The sequence below is a fragment of the Diceros bicornis genome, chromosome 1 (genome assembly GCF_020826845.1).
Source record: "Diceros bicornis minor isolate mBicDic1 chromosome 1, mDicBic1.mat.cur, whole genome shotgun sequence".
Lineage (NCBI taxonomy): Eukaryota > Metazoa > Chordata > Mammalia > Perissodactyla > Rhinocerotidae > Diceros > Diceros bicornis.
The window spans coordinates 35,937,896-35,957,485 of NC_080740.1; the positions used below are offsets into that span (position 1 = coordinate 35,937,896).

The 19,590-nt window shown below is 39.7% G+C and overlaps 1 protein-coding gene across 2 annotated transcripts in view; it reads right to left on the reverse strand.

Annotated features, from left to right (window-relative positions):
• The window catches only part of MCC (MCC regulator of WNT signaling pathway), a 399,974-nt gene extending 381,133 nt beyond the window's left edge, over positions 1-18,841 (reverse strand). Inside the window, exon 1 of one of the 2 annotated variants that reach the window (XM_058538632.1) lies at positions 18,669-18,841. In XM_058538632.1, the coding sequence (XP_058394615.1) occupies positions 18,669-18,826 (158 nt within the window). In that variant the 5' untranslated portion in view covers positions 18,827-18,841. Of the gene's footprint in view, positions 1-18,656 lie in introns of both variants that reach the window. The other variant, XM_058538623.1, reaches the window with a different exon arrangement.
• Positions 18,842-19,590: the final 749 nt, after the last annotated feature.

Below are 19,590 nucleotides of genomic sequence, written 5' to 3' on the forward strand. Positions count from 1 at the left end.
AAGATTAATGTCCCTAATATATAAAGACTTCTTACAAATCAAAAAGAAAGACACAAATTCCCTAACAGAAAAAATGAGCATGGAAAAAATTCAAAAATTAGATATACAGGTGGTCAATAAATAAATGAAAAAGAGGTCCAAACTCACTAGCATTCAAATAATTGTAAAATTAAATAACGTGATACCATTATTCAGATGTCAGATTGATGAATGTTAAAAAAAGCAATAATATTTAATGTTACTGAATATGTGAGGATATGGACACTTTTATAGATTGCTGATGGCAAAGTAAATTCTGGAAGGCAATTAGTATATATTAACCCAGTTATTAATAGAAGGGTTTATTAGTTTTCCAGCACTGCTATAACAAAGTACTACAGACTGGGTGGCTTAAGCAACAGAAATTTATTTTCTCTCAATTCTGGAGGCTAGAAGTTCAAGAGCGAGGTGTCAGCAGGGTTGGTTTCACTCTGAGGGCTCTCTCCCTGGCTTGTAGATGGCTGTCTTCTCCCTGTGTCTTCACATGGTCTTCCCTCTGTGTGTATGGTGTCCTAATGTCCTCTTATAAGGACACCAGTCATATTGGATTAGGGCCCACCCCAAAAGCCTCATTTAACCTTAATTACCCTATCTCCAAATACAGTCACAGTCTGAGGTGCTGGGGGTTAGGACTTCAACATACTAAGTTTGGGTACACAATCCAGCCCGTAACAGAAAGGGTTTTCAAAGATGCATGGATAAGATATTTACCACAGCATTGTTTACAAAAGTAGGAAAGTGTCATAGGTAGTCTTCTAAGTCAGCTCCTGAGGATCCCTGCCTCCCGGTAGTCACACCCTGTGTAATCTCCTCCCCTTGAAGGTCAGCTGGACCTAGTGACTTCTTCTAAAGAACAGAATACAGCAATAGTGATGGGATGTCACTTCTGAGATCAGGTTACAAAAGACTGTGCCTTCTGTCTTGCTGGCACTCTCTCTGGCTTCTTGTATGTTTGCTCTGGTGAAGAGGAACACTTGCTCAGGAACTGAGGGTGGCTTCTGACCAATAGTGAGCAAGGAACTAAGCCTTCAATCCCACAGTCCTCAAGGAACTGAATCATGTCAACAACCACTGAGTGAGCTTGGAAACGGATCCTGCCCAGGTAAACCCAGAGATGACTGGCTTTAGCTGATACCTTGACTGCAGCCTCCTGAAAGTCCCTAAAATAGAGGACCCAGCTAAGCCATGCTTGGATTCAAGACCCAAGAAACTGTGAGATCATAAATACATGTTGTGTTAAGCCACTGAGCTTTGAAGTAAGCAACAAATAACTAAGACAGAAAGTAAAATAAAATTTCTATAGTGAGATAGCTAGGATAATATATCAAGTTTTATACACACACACCATGGAATACTTAATTTAAAATGGTAATACGAGATCTATATTTACATGTTAAGTTTATACGATATAGTATGTGAAAAAAGCAGATTACAAAACAGCATACATAGTAAAATCCCATAGATATAAATACATGAGTGTTCTAGGATGCTTTGGGGTAAAAGTAAAGAAGACATAACGCAAGCAGTCTTAAATAATAAAGATGGGGCCAGCTCCGTGGCATACTGGTTAAGCTCTCACGCTCCACTTCGGTGGCCTGAAGTTCATGGGTTTGGATCCTGGGTGCAGACCTACACACGGCTCACCAAGCCGTGCTGTGATGGCATCCCACATATAAAATAGAGGACAACTGCCACAGATGTTAAGCTCAGGGACAATCTTCCTCAAGCAAAAAGAGGAGACTTGGCAACAGATGTTAGATCAGGGCCAATCTTCCTCACACACACACACACACACACACACACGCAAATAATAACAAAAATATGTATTGGCTTATACAACAGGAAGTCTAGAGGCAGGGTGGGTTTCAGTGGATCAATCAATATCATCAAAGCACTAGCCTTTTCCATGCTGTTCTCTCCCTTCAAAGTATGGTCTTCATTCTAGTATTAATTTCCCTTTGCATCCATAGGTGGCTGCTACTGGCAATTGAGGGTACACGGATCTTCTTCATGTCTGTATCCCACTTGAGAGGGGAAGAGAGAAGGAGTTGCTTCCAGAAACTCTACCAGAAGAATGCAGAAAACTTTTCCAGAAGTCTCTAGCAAACCGTTTCTAGGCACTCATTAGTCCAAGTCACATCACATGCCCATTCTTAACTCAACAGTTGTTAAGAGTCTGGACTTACCCTTAGATCAATCAGCTTCCCCTTACATGTGGAAGTGGGACCCTGAAACACACGGGTGTCTTGTAGGAGGAATGGTTGCCTGAACTTTTGTTAGGGATCTGCTGGGAAGAAAAATGAGGATAGATGGTTTGTGGGCAACTAATAATGTGCATTACTTCATATTTGTGTGTGTATCTGTGTGTGGGTTTACTATATCTGGGTGGATGAGATTAAGAATGATCTCATTTTCTTTATATTTTTCCTTATTGAATGAATTTTTTTGCAGTAAGGCTCAGGGCCTATGAAACCCAATGTATTTAAACAATAATCTCCTTTTTGTGAGCTGTTTATATGGGTGCTATCTTAAGCTTACATACTTTTATTTTATTGGGGGTGCAATCTCAGGGAAGCAAAAGTGAGGGGAAAGCTAAGTGAAGAAACAAAGCGGGGAGAACCAACACAAGGGGGTGCATAACCAAGCTGGCCACAGCTTTGCAACATACACAGCTGGTTATTTGGTCTTCCAGAATGTCTCCAGAGAGGTTATAGGAAGCTACTGCGTTCAGAAGCTTCTCAGGTGGAAGGAAGGAGGAGTGATTTATCAGCTGATTCCCTCCTGTCTCCAATCTCTCACTGGTTGCTGCCCCACAGGGTGTGACCTCCAGGACACCTCAGGAGTGTGCACCTGACTCCTACCACTGAGGAAGCCAGAGCCTCTGCAGGGCGGTCTCTCCTTGTCATCAGTGCTGCAGTGAGCAGCCCCTGGTCTGTGGGAGGGAGCAGGGCAGCAGGGAACAGTGGGAGCCATCAGCAGAGCCACTCCGGCTGAAGTAAAGAAAGAGGCTGCAATCTAGGATGGGAGGTGGTCCATTCTGGCCACTGACTAGAACAAACTTATCCCTGACTAGAACAATATTGTCCAATAAAGCCCAGTTGATTTTCTCCTTTCCCCAAACCTTTCTAAGCACTTTGCACTTTTCTTTGTTTCTAGTTATGTGTGTACTTGTTGCATAAGACCAAATTACTCCTGCAGAGCAGAACACACCCATCTTTGTATTCTTCTGTGTGTACAGTGGGCATTCAAAGAATGTTTAAAAATAAAAATTAATATTCTTAAGTTCACTCTGGTATGACAGTCATCAGAGGCTACAAGTACTGAAGATTCAGGAGGAAATCTGCAAAGTAACAAACCACTATAAACTGCATATTATTCCTTTCAAGGAACTTGCATTTTATGTCAGCAAAATAGAAGGCTTTATCAAACTAACTTACAAGATCAAAAGGCGATATTCTTTGCGATTTCTTCATTCCATGTTATTTTACAGACAATAATTCTGGAAGCACATAAGCACACAGTTAGAGACAGGTTAACATCGGCACAGGAGTTTGAAAATGGAAATTACTATTATACAAGTTAGGATTGGGTAAATTCCCTTACTTTTATTCTATTATTAGCTTAAAATGTTTGTTTACTGTGAATACCCAGTAACCACAGAGGAATAGCCTAAGAAAAGTGGGCTATAAAATATTAACTTGAAAATCTTTTCTTTTTAAACTGGTTATAGATCCTGAAAGAGTCAGAACAGAACTGCATGGACAACCGTCCATCAACTTTTTAATAACAACTAGAATGCAAAATTAAGAGTAGTTTCTAAATTCACCTAATCTCATAAACTTTACTCAGAATCTGCCAAAAAACCTAACCAACAGTTCAATACTTTTGATTCATCAGAGTTAGTTCATAAACAAACACCAAACAGTAGCCCAATAGAGACTAATTTAAATAGCACGCTTTTCTGTAAGAGTATGCTACCACCAAAATCCTAAGCTAGTACCTAGAGTCCACAAAATCAAAGTATTTAAGTCCCAAAAAAGATGTTAAAATTATTTTACAGAAGAAACTGATTAGAGAGGATTGTGTGACTTGCCTAAAGTCAAATGACTCATTAGTAGTAGCAGGGACACTGAATCCCCATCACACTGGTATTTTAGATTAGGTAAAAGGCACATGATGTGTATTTTCAAATAGAAATTCCTCAGCTTCTTCGAAGTTGGCCAAAACTTGATAAATCTTTTTCTAAAAAGTCTAAAGTGTTTGAAATTACCAGTACCCATGAACAATTTTATTTGTTTGACTGATATTTAGTAAGTTTCTATTACGTCTTGGGCACGAGGTTACAAAGACAAGACAAGGAAAAGTTTCTGCCTTGAGTGTGGGGAGCAAGGAAATGGAAACAGCGAGAACATCAAATGTGAGCAGTGCTGGCCTAGGAGTGTGTGTGAGGTACTGATGCATCAGGAAAGTCTCCAGAGACAAAAAGCTGCATGAGAACTGGGTCTAGAAAAAATGAGTCTAGAAAAAAGGAGAAGGTGCTCACCAGGCAGACAAGGGGGAGAGAAGGGCACTTACAAGAGGAGCTGCTTGTGCAAAGTACTGATGTTTGGAACAGCTAGGCATGCTGGAGGGTGGAGGTGAGAGAGAATGCTGGAGAGGGGATAGTCACTGTGCCAGATGGGCAAGGGCCTTAAGTTAAATGCCCCTAGAAGGAGTCTGAACTTATCTGTAAGGAATAGGCAACTGTTGAAGGATTTTAAGAAGAGCTGCCCGCTCAGTTTTAAGTTATAGAAAAATGACTTTCACGTCCACGCAGAGCGGCCAGGAGGGGCCAAGCCTGCAGGTTAGGACATTAGGATAATAATTCTGGTTAGAGACGAAGGAGCTTAGGAAACCAAGAAGGGGGAGGGGGATGAGCAGCATTGCTTTCATCCTTTGATTATAATAAATATAAAACTGCCAACACATTTTTAGAAGAGTAAATGTTTCTCCAACTATATTCTTGCAGTGATTTTCATCCTGTTTATTGTGAAATAAAATCAGGTTAAGACTCTACAGTGCATAAAATTGTCAAAGTAAAACCCTTGCTTAAAAACATTAACCTCCAATGTAGAATATTCTATTAAGCTTGTTATTTCTCAGAAACAAGTTCTGAATTTTTGTAAATTAGTAAAAAATCTGACATTTAAAGGAAATGTAGCCACATTTTTACAAAAACATCTTCCTTCACTCTATCTATGTTCTTACTCCCTTCATCTGTACCAAAAATTTGCACATGTTGATGTTTTAAACAATAGACACGAGGTGTCTTAACCAAAGGCATTTGCCATAATGTTGAATAGAGGCCCAATTAACCCCAACATTAAGTCTAGGATACTTTTTCAAGTATCTTCTACACTGTTGATGTAAATGCTTAAAAAATTAAACACAAAGCTCATCTATTTAGAATTTTCCAAGCAACAGTTTCACAACTAAATATTCAACTGAGGGCTACACTTAAACTCAACTAACAACTATCACATTAGACAGATACAGTCATGCTTATTGGTCATTTAGAAATGTGTTCCGGTTACATTCCCACTTAGTTAGGGATTCAAATGTCTGAAAAATGAATAGGTCCAGAGAGTCCTTCTGCCTACACAACTTTTTTTTCTCCCATCAGTTAGAGTCATCAATAATCAATAGCATGAATTTAGTAATTACTCATTTATACATTTAAACTGACATTTTCAAATGACAATGCGAAGCTGACAATTAACTGTTCTCTAAGGAAATGCCCTTTCTCTCCATATGGTTTCTACTCTGGGACTAACACTTAAAGAGATTTTCAATTTACCAAACAACAGAGAGTCTCCCCAGCTGAGACCCCCATGGAAACTCATTTAGAATGCAAATGCCTCACCTTCTGTACCAAGAATTTAAATGCCATTCCCACTGATGCTAAGAAGCCAGTTATAAAATGAAAATTCATCTCCACCACAGACCTCGGGTAAATTAAATAGTAAAGAATTTTAAGGCTTTGGGGGAAAATAGGTTTTCTTGTGTTAGCTTCGCAGGAGGTATGGTAGAAAAGACTCTCAACTAAGGGCCACAGGCTCGTTCTTTTCGCTCAAGAGGCTATGTTATTTTGGATCCTTGCCTTAAAATAGAGATATTAATTCCTGTTGCAAAGATTAAATGAGATAATGTATGGACAAACTGATTGTAAACTATAAAGGCTTCTATAAACATATACTATTATTACTTTAGATGTTCACCAATATGCTGACTCAAAATAAAAAGACTATTAAATAAAGATGTGGGCAGGAGGACAAAAACAAAAATACCTTGAAAAATACAGTTACTAAAAATGCACGTGAACAAACTGATCTATAGATTCAACACAATCCCTATCAAAAATCCTAGCTGCCTATTTTGAAGAAACTGACAAGCTGATCCTAAAATTTGTATGGGAACTCCAGAGACTAAGAATAGCCAAACAATCGTAAAAAAAACAACAAAGTTGGAGAATTCACACTTTCTGATTTCAAAACTTACAACAAAGCAACCAGAATCAAAATAATGTGCTACTGGTATAAGGATAGGCATACATATCAGTGGAAAAGAATTGAGAGTCCAGAAATAAAATCTTACATTTATGGTCAATTGGTTTTTGACAAGGGTGTCAAGAAAATGAGAAAAGAATAGTAGTCTTTTCAACAAATGGTGCTGGGACAACTGGATATCCACATGCAAAAGAATGAACTTGTACCTCTTCTTCACACTATACACAAAAATTAACTCAAAATGGACCATAGACCTAAATGTAAGAACTAAAAGTATAACTCTTAGAAGAAAACATAAAAGTAAATCTTAGTGATCTTGGGTTAAAGCCTTCTTGGATATGACACCAAAACACAAGCAACAGAAGGTCACATAATGGATGATTCCATTTATATGAAATGTCCGTAATAGGCAAATCTATAGAGACAGAAAGTAGATTAATAGTTGCCTAGGGCTGGGGAGGTTGGGGGAAATGAGGATGACTGCTACAGGGTACACGGTTTCTTTTGGAGGTGATGAAAATGTTCTAAAATTGATTATGGTGATGGTCGCACAATTCTGTGGATATACTAAAAACATTAAATTGTACACTTTAAATGGGAAAATTGTATAGTATACAAGTTATATCTCATAAAGCTGTTTAAAAATAGTTTAAAGAAATGCACGTGAAAAGCAGCATCGAATAGTGGTCATGACCTTCATTTGAGAACCAGAGACATGAACTGAAGTTCAGTCTTACTAACTGTTGAATCTTGAGCAAATAACAGTATCTCTGAGCCTTTCTTTCTCGTCTTTAAATTGTATGTAATAACAATTCCTTTTTCAAAGGGGTAATGATGAGTATCAACTGAGGTCATGTATATAAAGTACTTGCTTAGCATAGAGCCTAACACACAGTAAACACTCAAAAATGTTAGCTATTAAAAGAAAAGCTATGTGAGCCTAGACTGTAGGTAGTAGCTTAAAAACAGTAAGTTGGTTGAGTTATTGCTGTAAATGTTAATATAAAATTATTTAGACATAAACTTAATAAACACGGTGTTTCCAAATAGGCAGGCTCGCTTTGGGATACTCAGAAAAAAGAGAAATCAAGACTCTACTTCAGGTCATTATAGAATCACAAAGACTGGATTTGCCCTCCTACCTAAAACAACTAGAAAACCAGAAAAATTTTATGAAACACTGATTTCCAGACATTATATAAGAGCACAAGACTAGGATCCCTGAGTAAAGCTAAACTAGCAAGCTGAGCCTACAATTATACCAACTTACTGCCTGGAGGCAGTTTACATGCTGCAGAACAGGAGGGGGAATCCAGACATCACCCAGCGGTTTCACTGAGTTGACGAGATAGAGAAAAAGTTCAGGGAATTTAAAGTGGATAGAATTTGTGGTACTGAGTGAAGAGGAGGGAATGCTTCAGAGAGAGAGCTCCAGAGATCTACAAAGGCTAAATCAGCCCTAGACTGAAGGCTGTTCTGATCCTGCCTAACAATGCTTAAAGGCAAGCTTCCAAAAGATCCAAACTCAACTGCACGCCAGAACAAAGTAAAGGAATACAACAAAAGCCAACACCCAATAAGTTAAAATGTCTGGCACCCAATAAAAAATTATTGGGCATGCAAAGAAGCAGAAATATGTGCCAGAACCAGGATAAAAATCAAACAATAAAAACATACCCAGAAATGACCGAGATGAAGGAATTAGCAGACAAGGGAGTTAACAGAACCATTATAAATATGCTCCATATATTCAAATAAAACTTCTAGGCGTGAAAATACAGTATCTGAAATACGAATGAGATTAATAGCAACTTAGACACTGGAGAAGAAAAGATCAGTGAATTTTGAAGATATAACAATAGAAACTATCCAAAATAAAATACAGAGAGAAAAAAGATGGGGAAAAAATGAACAGAGCCTCAGTGAGGGGTGGGCAAATATCAAGCAATCTAATACATGTATAATTGGAGTCCCAAAAAAGAAAGGAGAGAGATAAGGGACAGAAAAGATGTTTGAAGAAATAATGACTGAACAATTTCCAAGTTTGGTGAAAACTTTAAATCTATAAAACTAAGGAATTTCAACAAACCCTGAGCAAGAGAAAGCATAGAGGAGCATTTCATCACTCCACTTTATGGATAAGGAAACTAAGACAGAGGCAGGGACTGGTACCAAGTCACATAATTACTTAATGGCAGAGCCTAGAGTGAACCCAACTTCTCTGATTCAGACCCAGTGCCCTTTCCAATATGCTTCAGAGCAATACCATGATCTGACTTACTCTTTAATAGGTTGCCTGGCTGCTGTATGCATAGTCCACATGTGTGGAGGGTGGAGGGAGCACGGACAGACATAGGAGCCTATTATAATAATCTCAGTGTGAGATGCGTGATGGTTTGACCTGAGTAGGGAAGGTGATGAGAAATGGTCAGACACAAGCTATATTTTAAAGACAGAACGGGTGGATTTGCTGATGGACTGAATGTACTGTTAAAAAAGAAAACAATGCAGACTTTATTTTTTGACTTGAGCCTCTAACCAGGGAGTAGCAATTTACTGTAATGGGAAAAACTGAAGGAGGAAGAGTTGGGGAGGGGAGGGAGGAATTTTTTTTTTATATGGTGAGTTTGAGATTCCTTAGGCCATGCAAATCAAGTATGGAGTTACTGCATATACCTGTCTTATATTCAAGGGAGAGGTTGTGGTCAGAGATATGAAAAGATCATAAATGTGGTAGACAAAAATGACTGAAGTTTGGGAAGCTCTAGGCTAGATGATCCTTAAATGTCTTTAGATTCGTGATTCAATAATGCGGTGCCACGTGGCTCAGGCTGAGCAGCCTCTTACCAGTCTCACAGAGGGCCCTTCCTATCATCATGGTTTCTCACGCACTACTACTTTGCCAGGATTATCCACTTTTTCCCCTTCGCTTCTGCAGTATCTGTCTCGCACGGCTACTGTGAGTGTTAAATAAGCTATACAAAACACCTGGTGAGCACTCAGTAAACGTTAAGTCTATCTTAGCTTAAATATAGAATCCTGTTTCTTAAAACTAATGTAATTTCATGTGTATGTGAATGTTCATAGTACGTTTATTCCTAATAGCCTCAAACTGGAAATAACCCAAATGTCCATTAACAAATGAATGGATAAACAAATTGTGGTACATCCACACAATGGATGGAATGTTAGTCAGTAATAAAAAGAAGGAACTACTGATATATGTAATGGTATGTATGAATCTTAAAAAAGCCTAAAAAAGCCAGACAGAAAATAGTACGTGCTGTATGATTCCATTTATACGAAATACTAAAAGACAAATCTAATCTATAGCTAGGGAAAGCAGATCAGTGATTGCAGGGGACCAGGATCAGGGTAGAGATTGACCAGGAAGGGGCACAGGAAACTTTTTGGGGTTATGAAAATCAATCCTGATTGTGGTGGTGGTTATAGGAATATGTAAGTGTATCAAAACTCATTGAGGGGCTGGCCCAGTGGCATAGTGGTTAAGTTTGCACTCTCCGCATTGGCGGCCTGGGGTTTGTGGGTTTGGATCCTGGGCGTGGACCTGCACAGTGCTCATCAAACCATGCTGTGGCGGCATCCTACATACAAAGAATAGAGGAAGATTGGCACAGATGTTAGCTCAGGGCTAATCTTCCTCAGCAAAAAGAGGAGGATTGGCATGGATGTTAGCTCAGGGCCAATCTTCCTCACTAAGAAAAAATAACACAAAAACTCATTGAAATATACACTTAAAATGAGTTCATTTTATTGTAAGCCAGTAATCAGGAAATACTGTATATCAGAGTTAGCTCTTCTGGGTCACTGGGTACCAAATATTGTCCCACCTAAAATTCTCTCCCTCATATTAGTTTTAATGGTTTTTCTTTTTTCTTTTTGTTTTTTCCCTCACATAGGTTCAGTTTATACTTTTTCGAGTGACATTATGGTTTGACTGTAACTTTGAGGTTTTCAGCATTATTCAAGTTCTTTGAAGTCTGGCTTTGGTTATGCTATTCTTTGAATCTCACCAAAGGCTCTCTTTTAAAAATTGTGTTCCAGAGTTATAACCTCAAGTCTCATCCTTATGTCATGGAATCTATTTGGCCATGAGACAAGGAATCTAGAAGTCATAGTGTTTTTTTTGCGTGTGTGTGAGGAAGATCAGTCCTGAGCTAACATCCATGCCAATCCTCCTCTTTTTGCTGAGGAAGACTGGCTCTGGGCTAACATCTGTGCCCATCTTCCTCCACTTTATATGGGACGCTGCCACAGCATGGCCTGACAAGCGGTGCATCGGTGTGCGCCCAGGATCCGAACCCCGGGCCGCCAGCAGCGGAGCGCGTGTACTTAACCGCTACACCACGGGGCCGGCCCCTAGAAGTCATAGTCTTTCTATTCTATTTACCTTTTGTTTAAGTGGCTCCTCCCTCTAGCCTCTCCAAGCCAGATTTCTGCTACCACTGACCAGGGGAAGAAAAGTAGAGTATGTTTAATATGTAAAACTGTAGTTCTTTAGCTAAACACACTATGGTATTCTCCATTCAATATGCAAATATTTTGCTGCTGTTGTTGTTATTGTTTAAAGAAGACTGAGCAAAGTGTTTGCAAAGCAATTCTAGTTCATACATTTCACTAATAATTCTAGTTTTGACATTCTTTAATAACACAGTACATGGAACAAGGAAAGTGTTTATTCTAGCATTATATAAAATATCCTATTTCAAAACTTCTAAGGTGCACAGTTGAACACTGTGCAACATGAATGTTTCTTACAAGTCTGTTGGCCTGGTGCTGGGCATACTTACCATTGCTTGTGCAGCATGAATCAGGTTGTTATTCCTCGTAACATGACTAGATAACTGCAACTCTCAATGCTTCCTTAAGAATACAAGTCCTGGTTATTGTCTGAAAACCTTCTGGTAAGACCAGAAGTACCAACATCAATACTTGCAGAAAGGGTGTTAGCATCTTAGAAGAAAATCCTATAGAAAATAGTGGAGCCTCCTTCAAAGAAATGCTGCATCCCTGAATATTTTGATGCCACAGAGGCTGACATCGGGTAGTGAAACACAACATCAATACTCTGAATCAAAAAGTAATTTAGAAGGCTTGGATTTCACATGTGAAGAAGTTTTAGAATTATTTTGAACAATTTGATTAGCCTGTTTTCCTTTTTTACGTAGGCACAATAGTGAAATGTGATAAAAATCTATGACTAAACAAGTTGAAAGGAGACTTTTCAATAAGAATAAAATAAAAAATCTAATTGATGAGATATTTGTTGTCATAGTTTGATTGGTACATAAAATAATGGTGTGTCCCAATCTACGGCATCTTAGATTTAATGAAATTCCAAAGCAAATAATTGGAAACAACTTAAATGTCCAACAATAGGAGAATAATTAAATAAATAATAGAATATTATAATTACAAATCACATTTTCCAAGGCTTTTTTTTTTTTGGTGACAGCTTTATTGAGATATAATCTACACACCATAAAATTCACCCATGTAAAATGTACAATCCAGTTGTTTTCAGTATATTCATAGAGTTGTCCAATTATTGCTACAATCAACTTTAGAAGATTTTCATGATCTAAAAAAGAAATCCTGCACTCTTAGCTATTATCCTTCTATACTCCCATTAGCCTCAGCCCTAAGCAGCCACTAGTCTACTTTCTGTCTCTAAAAATTTGTATATTCTGGACATTTCAGATAAATGGAGTCATATAATATGTGGTCTTTTGCGACTGGCTTCTTTCGCTTAGCCTAATGCTTCCAAGGTTCATCGATGTTGTAGCATGTTTCAGTACTTCATTCCTTTTTATGATCAAATAATATTCCATTGTGTGGATGTACCACATCTTGTTTATTCATTCATCAGTTGATAGACATTGGGGTTGTTAACATCTTTTGAGTATTATGAATAACGCTGCTATGAACATTTGTGTACAGGTTTGTGTGAGAACATATGTTTTCAGTTCTCTCACATATATCTAGGAGTAGAATTGCTGGATCATATGGTAATTCTATGTTTAAGTTTATGAGGAACTGCTAGGCTATTTTCCAGTGACTACATCATTTCATGTTCCTACCAGCAGTACATAAGGGTTCTGATTTCTCCACATCCCTGCCAACACTTGTTATTATCTGACTTTTTGATTATAGCCATTCCACTGGGCGTAAAGTGGTGTCTCATTGCAGTTTTGATTTGCATTTCCCTAGTGGCTAATGATGTTGAGCATCTTTTCATGTGTTTATTGGCCATTTGTATATCTTCTTTGGAGAAAAGTCTATTCAGGTCCTTTGTCCATTTTTTAATTGGGTTATTGACCTTTTTTTATTTTTATTGATGTTTTAATAGTTTATAACATTGTGAAATTTTGGGTTGTACATTTTTGTTTGTCCATCACCATATATATGTCTCCCTTCATCCCTTGTGCCCACTCCCCAACCCCACTGCCCCTGGTAACCACAATACAGTTTTCTCCATCCATGTGTTGGTTTATATTCCGCATATGAGTGAGATCATACAGTGTTTGTCTTTCTCTTTCTGGCTTACTTCACTTAACATAATACCCTCCAAGCCCATCCATGTTGTTGCAAATGGGACGATTTTGTCTTTTTTTTATGGCTGAGTAGTATTCCATTGTGTATATATACCACATCTTCTTGATCCAATCGTCAGTCGAGGGACACTTAGGTTGCTTCCACTTCTTGGCTATGGTGAATAATGCTGCAATGAACATAGGGGTGCATAAGCCTCTTTGGATTGTTGATTTCAGGTTCGTTGGATAGATTCCCAGTAGTGGGATAGCTGGATCATAGGGCATCTCTATTTTTAATTCTTTGAGGAATCTCCATACCGTTTTCCATAGAGGCTGCACCAGTTTGCATTCCCACCAGCTGTGTATGAGGGTTCCTGTTTCTCCACATCCTCTCCAACATTTGTTGTTTTTTGTCTTGGTGATTATAGTCATTCTAACGGGCGTGAGGTGATATCTTAGTGTTGTTTTGATTTGCATTTCCCTGATGATTAGTGGTGTTGAACATCTTTTCATGTGCCTACTGGCCATCTGTATACCTTCTTTGGAGAAGTGTCTGTTCATTTCCTCTGTCCATTTTTTGATCGAGTTGTTTGTTTTTTTATTGTTCAGTTGTGTGAGTTCTTTATATATTATGGAGATCAACCCCTTGGGGTTATTGACCTTTTTATTATTGAATTGTAAGAGTTATTTATATAATCTAGATACAAATCCCTTATCAAATTTGCAAATATTTTCTCCCATTCTTCAGGTTGTCTTTCCCTTTTTTGATAGTGTCCTTTGAAGTATAAGTTTTAAAAATTTTAAGGGAGCCCAATTTATCTATTTTTTCTTTTGTAGCCTGTGTTTTGATGTCATATATAAGAATCTATTGCCAAATCTAAGGTGATGAAGATTTTGTCCTATGTTTTCTTCTAAGAGTTTAATAGTTTTCGCTCTTACTTTTAAGGTTTTGATCCATTTTGAGTTAATTTTTGTCTAGGAGGAATGTGAGAAATACCTACATTTTGCATATGAAGAATACATACATTTTCATATGTGAGGAAAATGTCCAACTTCATTCTTTTACATGTGGCTATCCAGTTGTCCCAGCACTGTTTGTTGAAAACTCTATTCTTTCCCCATTTTACTCTTGATTTTGGCACCCTTGTCTTGGCATTGTTGTTGAAAACCAATCTACCACAGACACATGGGTTTGTTTCTGGACTCTCAGTTTTGTGTCATTGATCTATACATCTATCCTTTTGCCAGCAACACACTGTCTTGGTTACTGTTGCTTTGTAGTAAGTTTTGAAATTGGGAAGTGTGAATCCTCCAATTTTGTTCTTCTTTCTCAAGATTGTTTTGACTACTCTGGGTCCCTTGAATGTCCATATGAATTTTAGGATCATATTGTCAATTTCTGCAAAGAATGGCAGCTGGAATTCTGAGAAATGTTGTGTTGAATCTGTAGATCAATTTGGGGTAGAATTGCTATCATAACAATATTAAGTCTTCCTATCCATGAACATGGGATTTCTTTCCTTTTATTTCAATAATTTTTAATGTTCTAGAGGAATGATACAATGCAGATTTGTCACCAGGAAAATAGAAATGATATTTTTTGGTTATGGAATAATATGTGATTTTGATTTTATTTTTATATATTTCTGTATTTTCCAAATTTTCAACAACAAGAATATCTTTTATATAACCAAAAAGAAGTTATTTTTAAAAGAAAATATTATTTAATTAAATATGCTCACATTCAAAGTATTTCATAAACATGGAATATGCTTGGAAATGGAAATGCTTGAAGGATTTTTCAATATACATGAATATACTAATGTTTATTCTTGGTCATTTATTCATCAGAATTTACTGACTGAATGCTATGTGGCAAATACTCTGCTAGATCCTGAGTGTACTGTTTTAACAAAACAGACACGATTCCTGCCCTCATGAAGGCTACATCTAGTGGGAGAATGATAATAAATGGGCAAACAAAGTAGTAAACAGAAATGCAATTACAAATTGTAAAGAGTGCTTTGGAAGAAAGCCATTGATACTATGATGGAGAATAATGGTAGGCAGAGCTAACCCACTTTGATATAGTGGTCAGGGAAGCTCTCTATGACACCGACGTTTGAGCTGAGGCTTTGGGACTAGATATAACTGTAAGTGTTGGTTTTAGATATTTGTCAAAATGTTCAAGACAGTTTCTTAGACTGAAGGGTAAAAACAAGAAGCTTTGAAATTCCAAAGGGAAATTAATTTCAACAAATAGAGTAACATCATCTCCTACAACATGATAAACAGGATCCAAAAAATTCAGTACCATAAATGTAGGGTTAAGTCATTGTAAAGTTAATGAAATGCACAGGAAGAGCCTGCTGTGGTCCCACTGTGCAGCCCAAATCCTGCCCTGTCCAAGCTGTAGTTTGGTTCCACCTGATGGTAGCTGTCTGCTCCAGCTTAAGTATGCATGAGGATGATTCTGGGTCCCTCTGGCAGGCTGGGAGTTCCTGGGCAGAAGCAGAAATTCCGGGAATCTCCAAATAGCTGATGCCTTTTTTGTCAGCTTGATAAGGAAGGTTGGGACAAGAGAATATTGAAGAGTCAAAGCCCTATCATTTACCTCCCTCTTCCTGAGATGGTGTACCCTGACATTTCGCCTCCTGGCCTCAGTCTATTTTCCACTTATCCTTCCTCCAAACATAAGATCTCCAGCCCACTCCTGTTTGAGAATGAGGGCTAGATGAAGGACTAACAGAGTTGAAAGTGGGTTATCATGGGGTTTTATTATATGTTTTGGTTGCTACTTGCCTACCCAATGGCCATTCCCTGCTTTTAGTAAGGGAACTCAGATTTTGTTTAGGAGGCAATGTGACCAACTGAATTATATACTTCCTTGAACTCTGTTGCAAGTAGGCATGGTAAGGTGATGTAGTTTGACCAATAAGACGTCAATTAACGAATTTGGGAAAGCTCTGCTTTAATGATATAGCCACCATTCATTTCAGCTTCCTTTTATACCTTCCTCCCTAGAACTTGGAGATGAGGCTGGAAAACAAGCAATCATTTTAAGACTATGAGACAACCACGAGGATGAATGCTTTATGTCAAGAATGGCAACGTAGAAAGATAGAACGAAGCTGGGCATTGCCACCACTGTGGAATGGCTGCCCCAGCCTGGATGGACCACCTCCAGACTTCTAGATGAGAAAGTCAACCCTTATTTGACTGTGGTTTTTCTATTTTACAGTTTATTTTATTTTATTCTATATAGCCAACTGAAATCCTAACAGATACAGCTGCATATCATGAGCATAAACTTATCTTTTGAAGAATCCGAGGTTTTTAAGGTTTTAATGTAGAAAGTCCAACTCTTATGTTTAATAAAAGAGAAAATTCACAGTACTCCACAACTTATCACCCACTGTAAAGTGGTCAGTAAAGGTCATTAAACAGAGGTAACACAAAGGAGCAGCTTCAGAGAGGGAGTCATTTAATGCCACTTATCTTCATTAATCTCACACCCCACACAACACCAAATAAACATGTATTTCAGGTAAAACTGTGCTTGCTATGTAAACATACTTCTAGACAAGTTCCTTGGTGCCCCCTTTCAATAACAAGATTGCCATCCTTGAACTCCTCCTATTTGGTAATTTTGTCACAGTATAAAACAACTTCCAGGGTAACTCTGCCTACAGTTAAAGTTATGGCTTAGGGTTCATTACTGCACATATCTTTCAACTTTCACGCAGATATATTAAAGTGATGTGGCTCAAGGAATGATAGAGTTTTTTCCACTTTTGCCCCAGTGGGTTTCTACTCTAATCTGAAATTCCCTTTTACCACTACCCCCTTACACACAATGCCTCATCCTCCAAAACAAAGTTCTCAACTCATGCTTACAAAATTCCTTACTCTTCAGGGTAGATACAGGCACCATTCAAAATAATATGAGCGTTTGTACAGAAAGTGTAGTTCAGATAAAGCAATATATTAATAGATCAGATTAGAGGAAGGAAAGAAGAGAATTCTGCTAGTTTTCTATATGCACTCTTGCCCATGTGAAATTAAATTCTTTTGCATCCTACTGTGAAGAATGAGATTGTTTTTATTATTGCAAATGAGATAATGGCCTTTCAAATAGGAAAAAAACAACAAAAAATCTAAACTATATGATAAAATTTTTTACCCCAGAACCAAAACAGGGAAAGACTTCCAGATAAAAATCTATGTATAGTCAACTAGAGTTACATATTTTTTTCATTTTAGAACAGAATTACCCTATAAAGTTTTCTGATATCTTTGTAATGTTTCCCAATGAAACCTTAGAAAAGTAAAAAAATTCAGCTAAAAATTATCATAATTGAGTCAAGAGTCCCATATAAATGATTATGTTTCTAATTGTCAAATTCTTACATGTCAAATTACCTGTTTCTGAAATCTTTTAAAAATTTTTTTGGAGAAAATTCTCCACTCGTTTTTTCTCTAAGTAGGCAAGCACAATCAGCAGGAGGCAGCCCTCGACGTTCAGAGATCTTTAGCATCACCAAGACAAAGGCTAAAGAAACGTAATACACAACTTAGGTTGCCTACTTCCTTGAAGGCAATTCAAATTTCGGCGGGCGCGTAAGGTCTTCAGCGCCCTGTGCCAACCTTTCGTAGAAGCATGCCGTAAAACATTACGATTGCCTTCTTCACCATCAATGTCTGATAAGGGATAAAAATTTAGGCAGAAGTAATTATTTTGCCAAACCCTGTGGCTTCAAGCCGCAACACCGCCCCTGCAGGGGATCTGGAAGCAAACACCGCGACGGTTATGAGAGGTCGCTCAGGGGCGCCCCGAGACCCCACTGGAGGCTCATCTGGTTAGCGCGCGGAGCCGCGGTGGGAAGTAGGGTCTATATTCCAGACTCACCTATAAATTCCCAGTTTGCGCCAGAGCGCTTCGTTCCCCTCAGGCTAATAGGTTTAAATTAATAATGAGTGGCTAAGCATGCCCATTCTTTGGGCTCCCAGGTTTGGAACGCAGGGGCTGTGGCACACGAAAGTTCTCCACAGCTTGTTTTCATGTCCAACTCTGTCACTGAGAGCGCATCCCTATCCTAGTCCGGCCCCGGGGCTGTCCACTGGGCAGACGGACAGATCGCTGCCCCGGTGCAACATCTTGACACCCAGGAGCCCGAAGCTGCAGGGCAGCCCCTCCTACCTGGGGCAAGCGGCCAGAATTCATCTCCCCACAGGCAGGAGCGCTCCGAGACCTGGGGAAGACTCGCATCCTAAAGAGATGTCTCCCAACGCCCAGACAAAGACAGCGCAGGGAAAAGTTGGAACAACTGGCACCACCAGAAGGCGAGCAGATCAGCCCCTCGGCCTCGGTGGCCGAGCCGGCGACGCGCTGTTAGAGTCGCAGCCAACTTTTCCCATAAGCTTCTGAGCAACTTGCTGGAAGTTGGGGCGAGGAGGCAGAGAACGGGTCCAGGGACAGCGCGGAGAGGCTGGTCGCGCCCCAGCCGGTTTCGCGTACCTCCCCGAGTACCTGCTAATGTATCCGTCGCCGTCGCCGTCGCACGTCTGGAAGAGGCGCCGCATCCTCTCCTCCTCGCCGGTGCTGGACGTGTCGCTGCTGCTGCTGCCGCCGCCGCCGCCGCCGCTGCTGCGGCCGCTGGCGCTCCCCGCCGCCGCCGCCGCCATCATGCGCCCGCTCCCTGCTCGGGAGGAGGAGGACGCGCGGCAGGAGGAGGAATCCGCGAGGCGCAAAAGCTCTTCGCAGCCCCGAACCTGCCTGACAACCGAGCATGCCCAGTGGCCGCCGGGGCGCTCCGAGCGAGGGATTCCACCTCTCCGGGTTTTGCCCGGTTTGGGAAGATGGGCGCTCTGCAATCGCAGGACTAGACACCTTAGGGGAGAGGAAGGAGGGGAAGGTGGCTCGTGGAATCAGGGAGCCAAGGGTGGCGACGGGGACGCGAGGGGAGTCAGAGTACACAGGAGGCCCCCGAAAAGGGTGTCAGCTCCGTGCATCGGGCCACGACGCAGGCCCCTGACACTTGGGGATGCTTCAGGCAGAGCGGGTGTTCTCCCGGCAGAACTCTTCTGACTGCCGGGTGTCGTGGATTCCTTTTTCAGAAAAAAAGATAAACACTCCAGTTTTGCAAACTCAAAGTGGTGCTCGTGGTCCCACTCTGCAGGACTGAGTTCTGCACCCATACTCCCAAATGAGATCCAGAATGGCTGGCAAATTGATGCATTTTTTAAATCTGTCAAGTAGTCTGACCCTCCTTAGCTCTGACTGGTCTTCCACTCTATACTGGGAACAATCTGTGCTCCTGTGTAACATTGTGCGCGTTTGGTCCGTTTCTGGAAACAGCTCACTCTCCTGACCTGGCATCAATTTGCCCCAACAGCTTTAATAACATAAAGAGCGAACATAATAGATGGTCTCATTTGATCCACACAAGAAG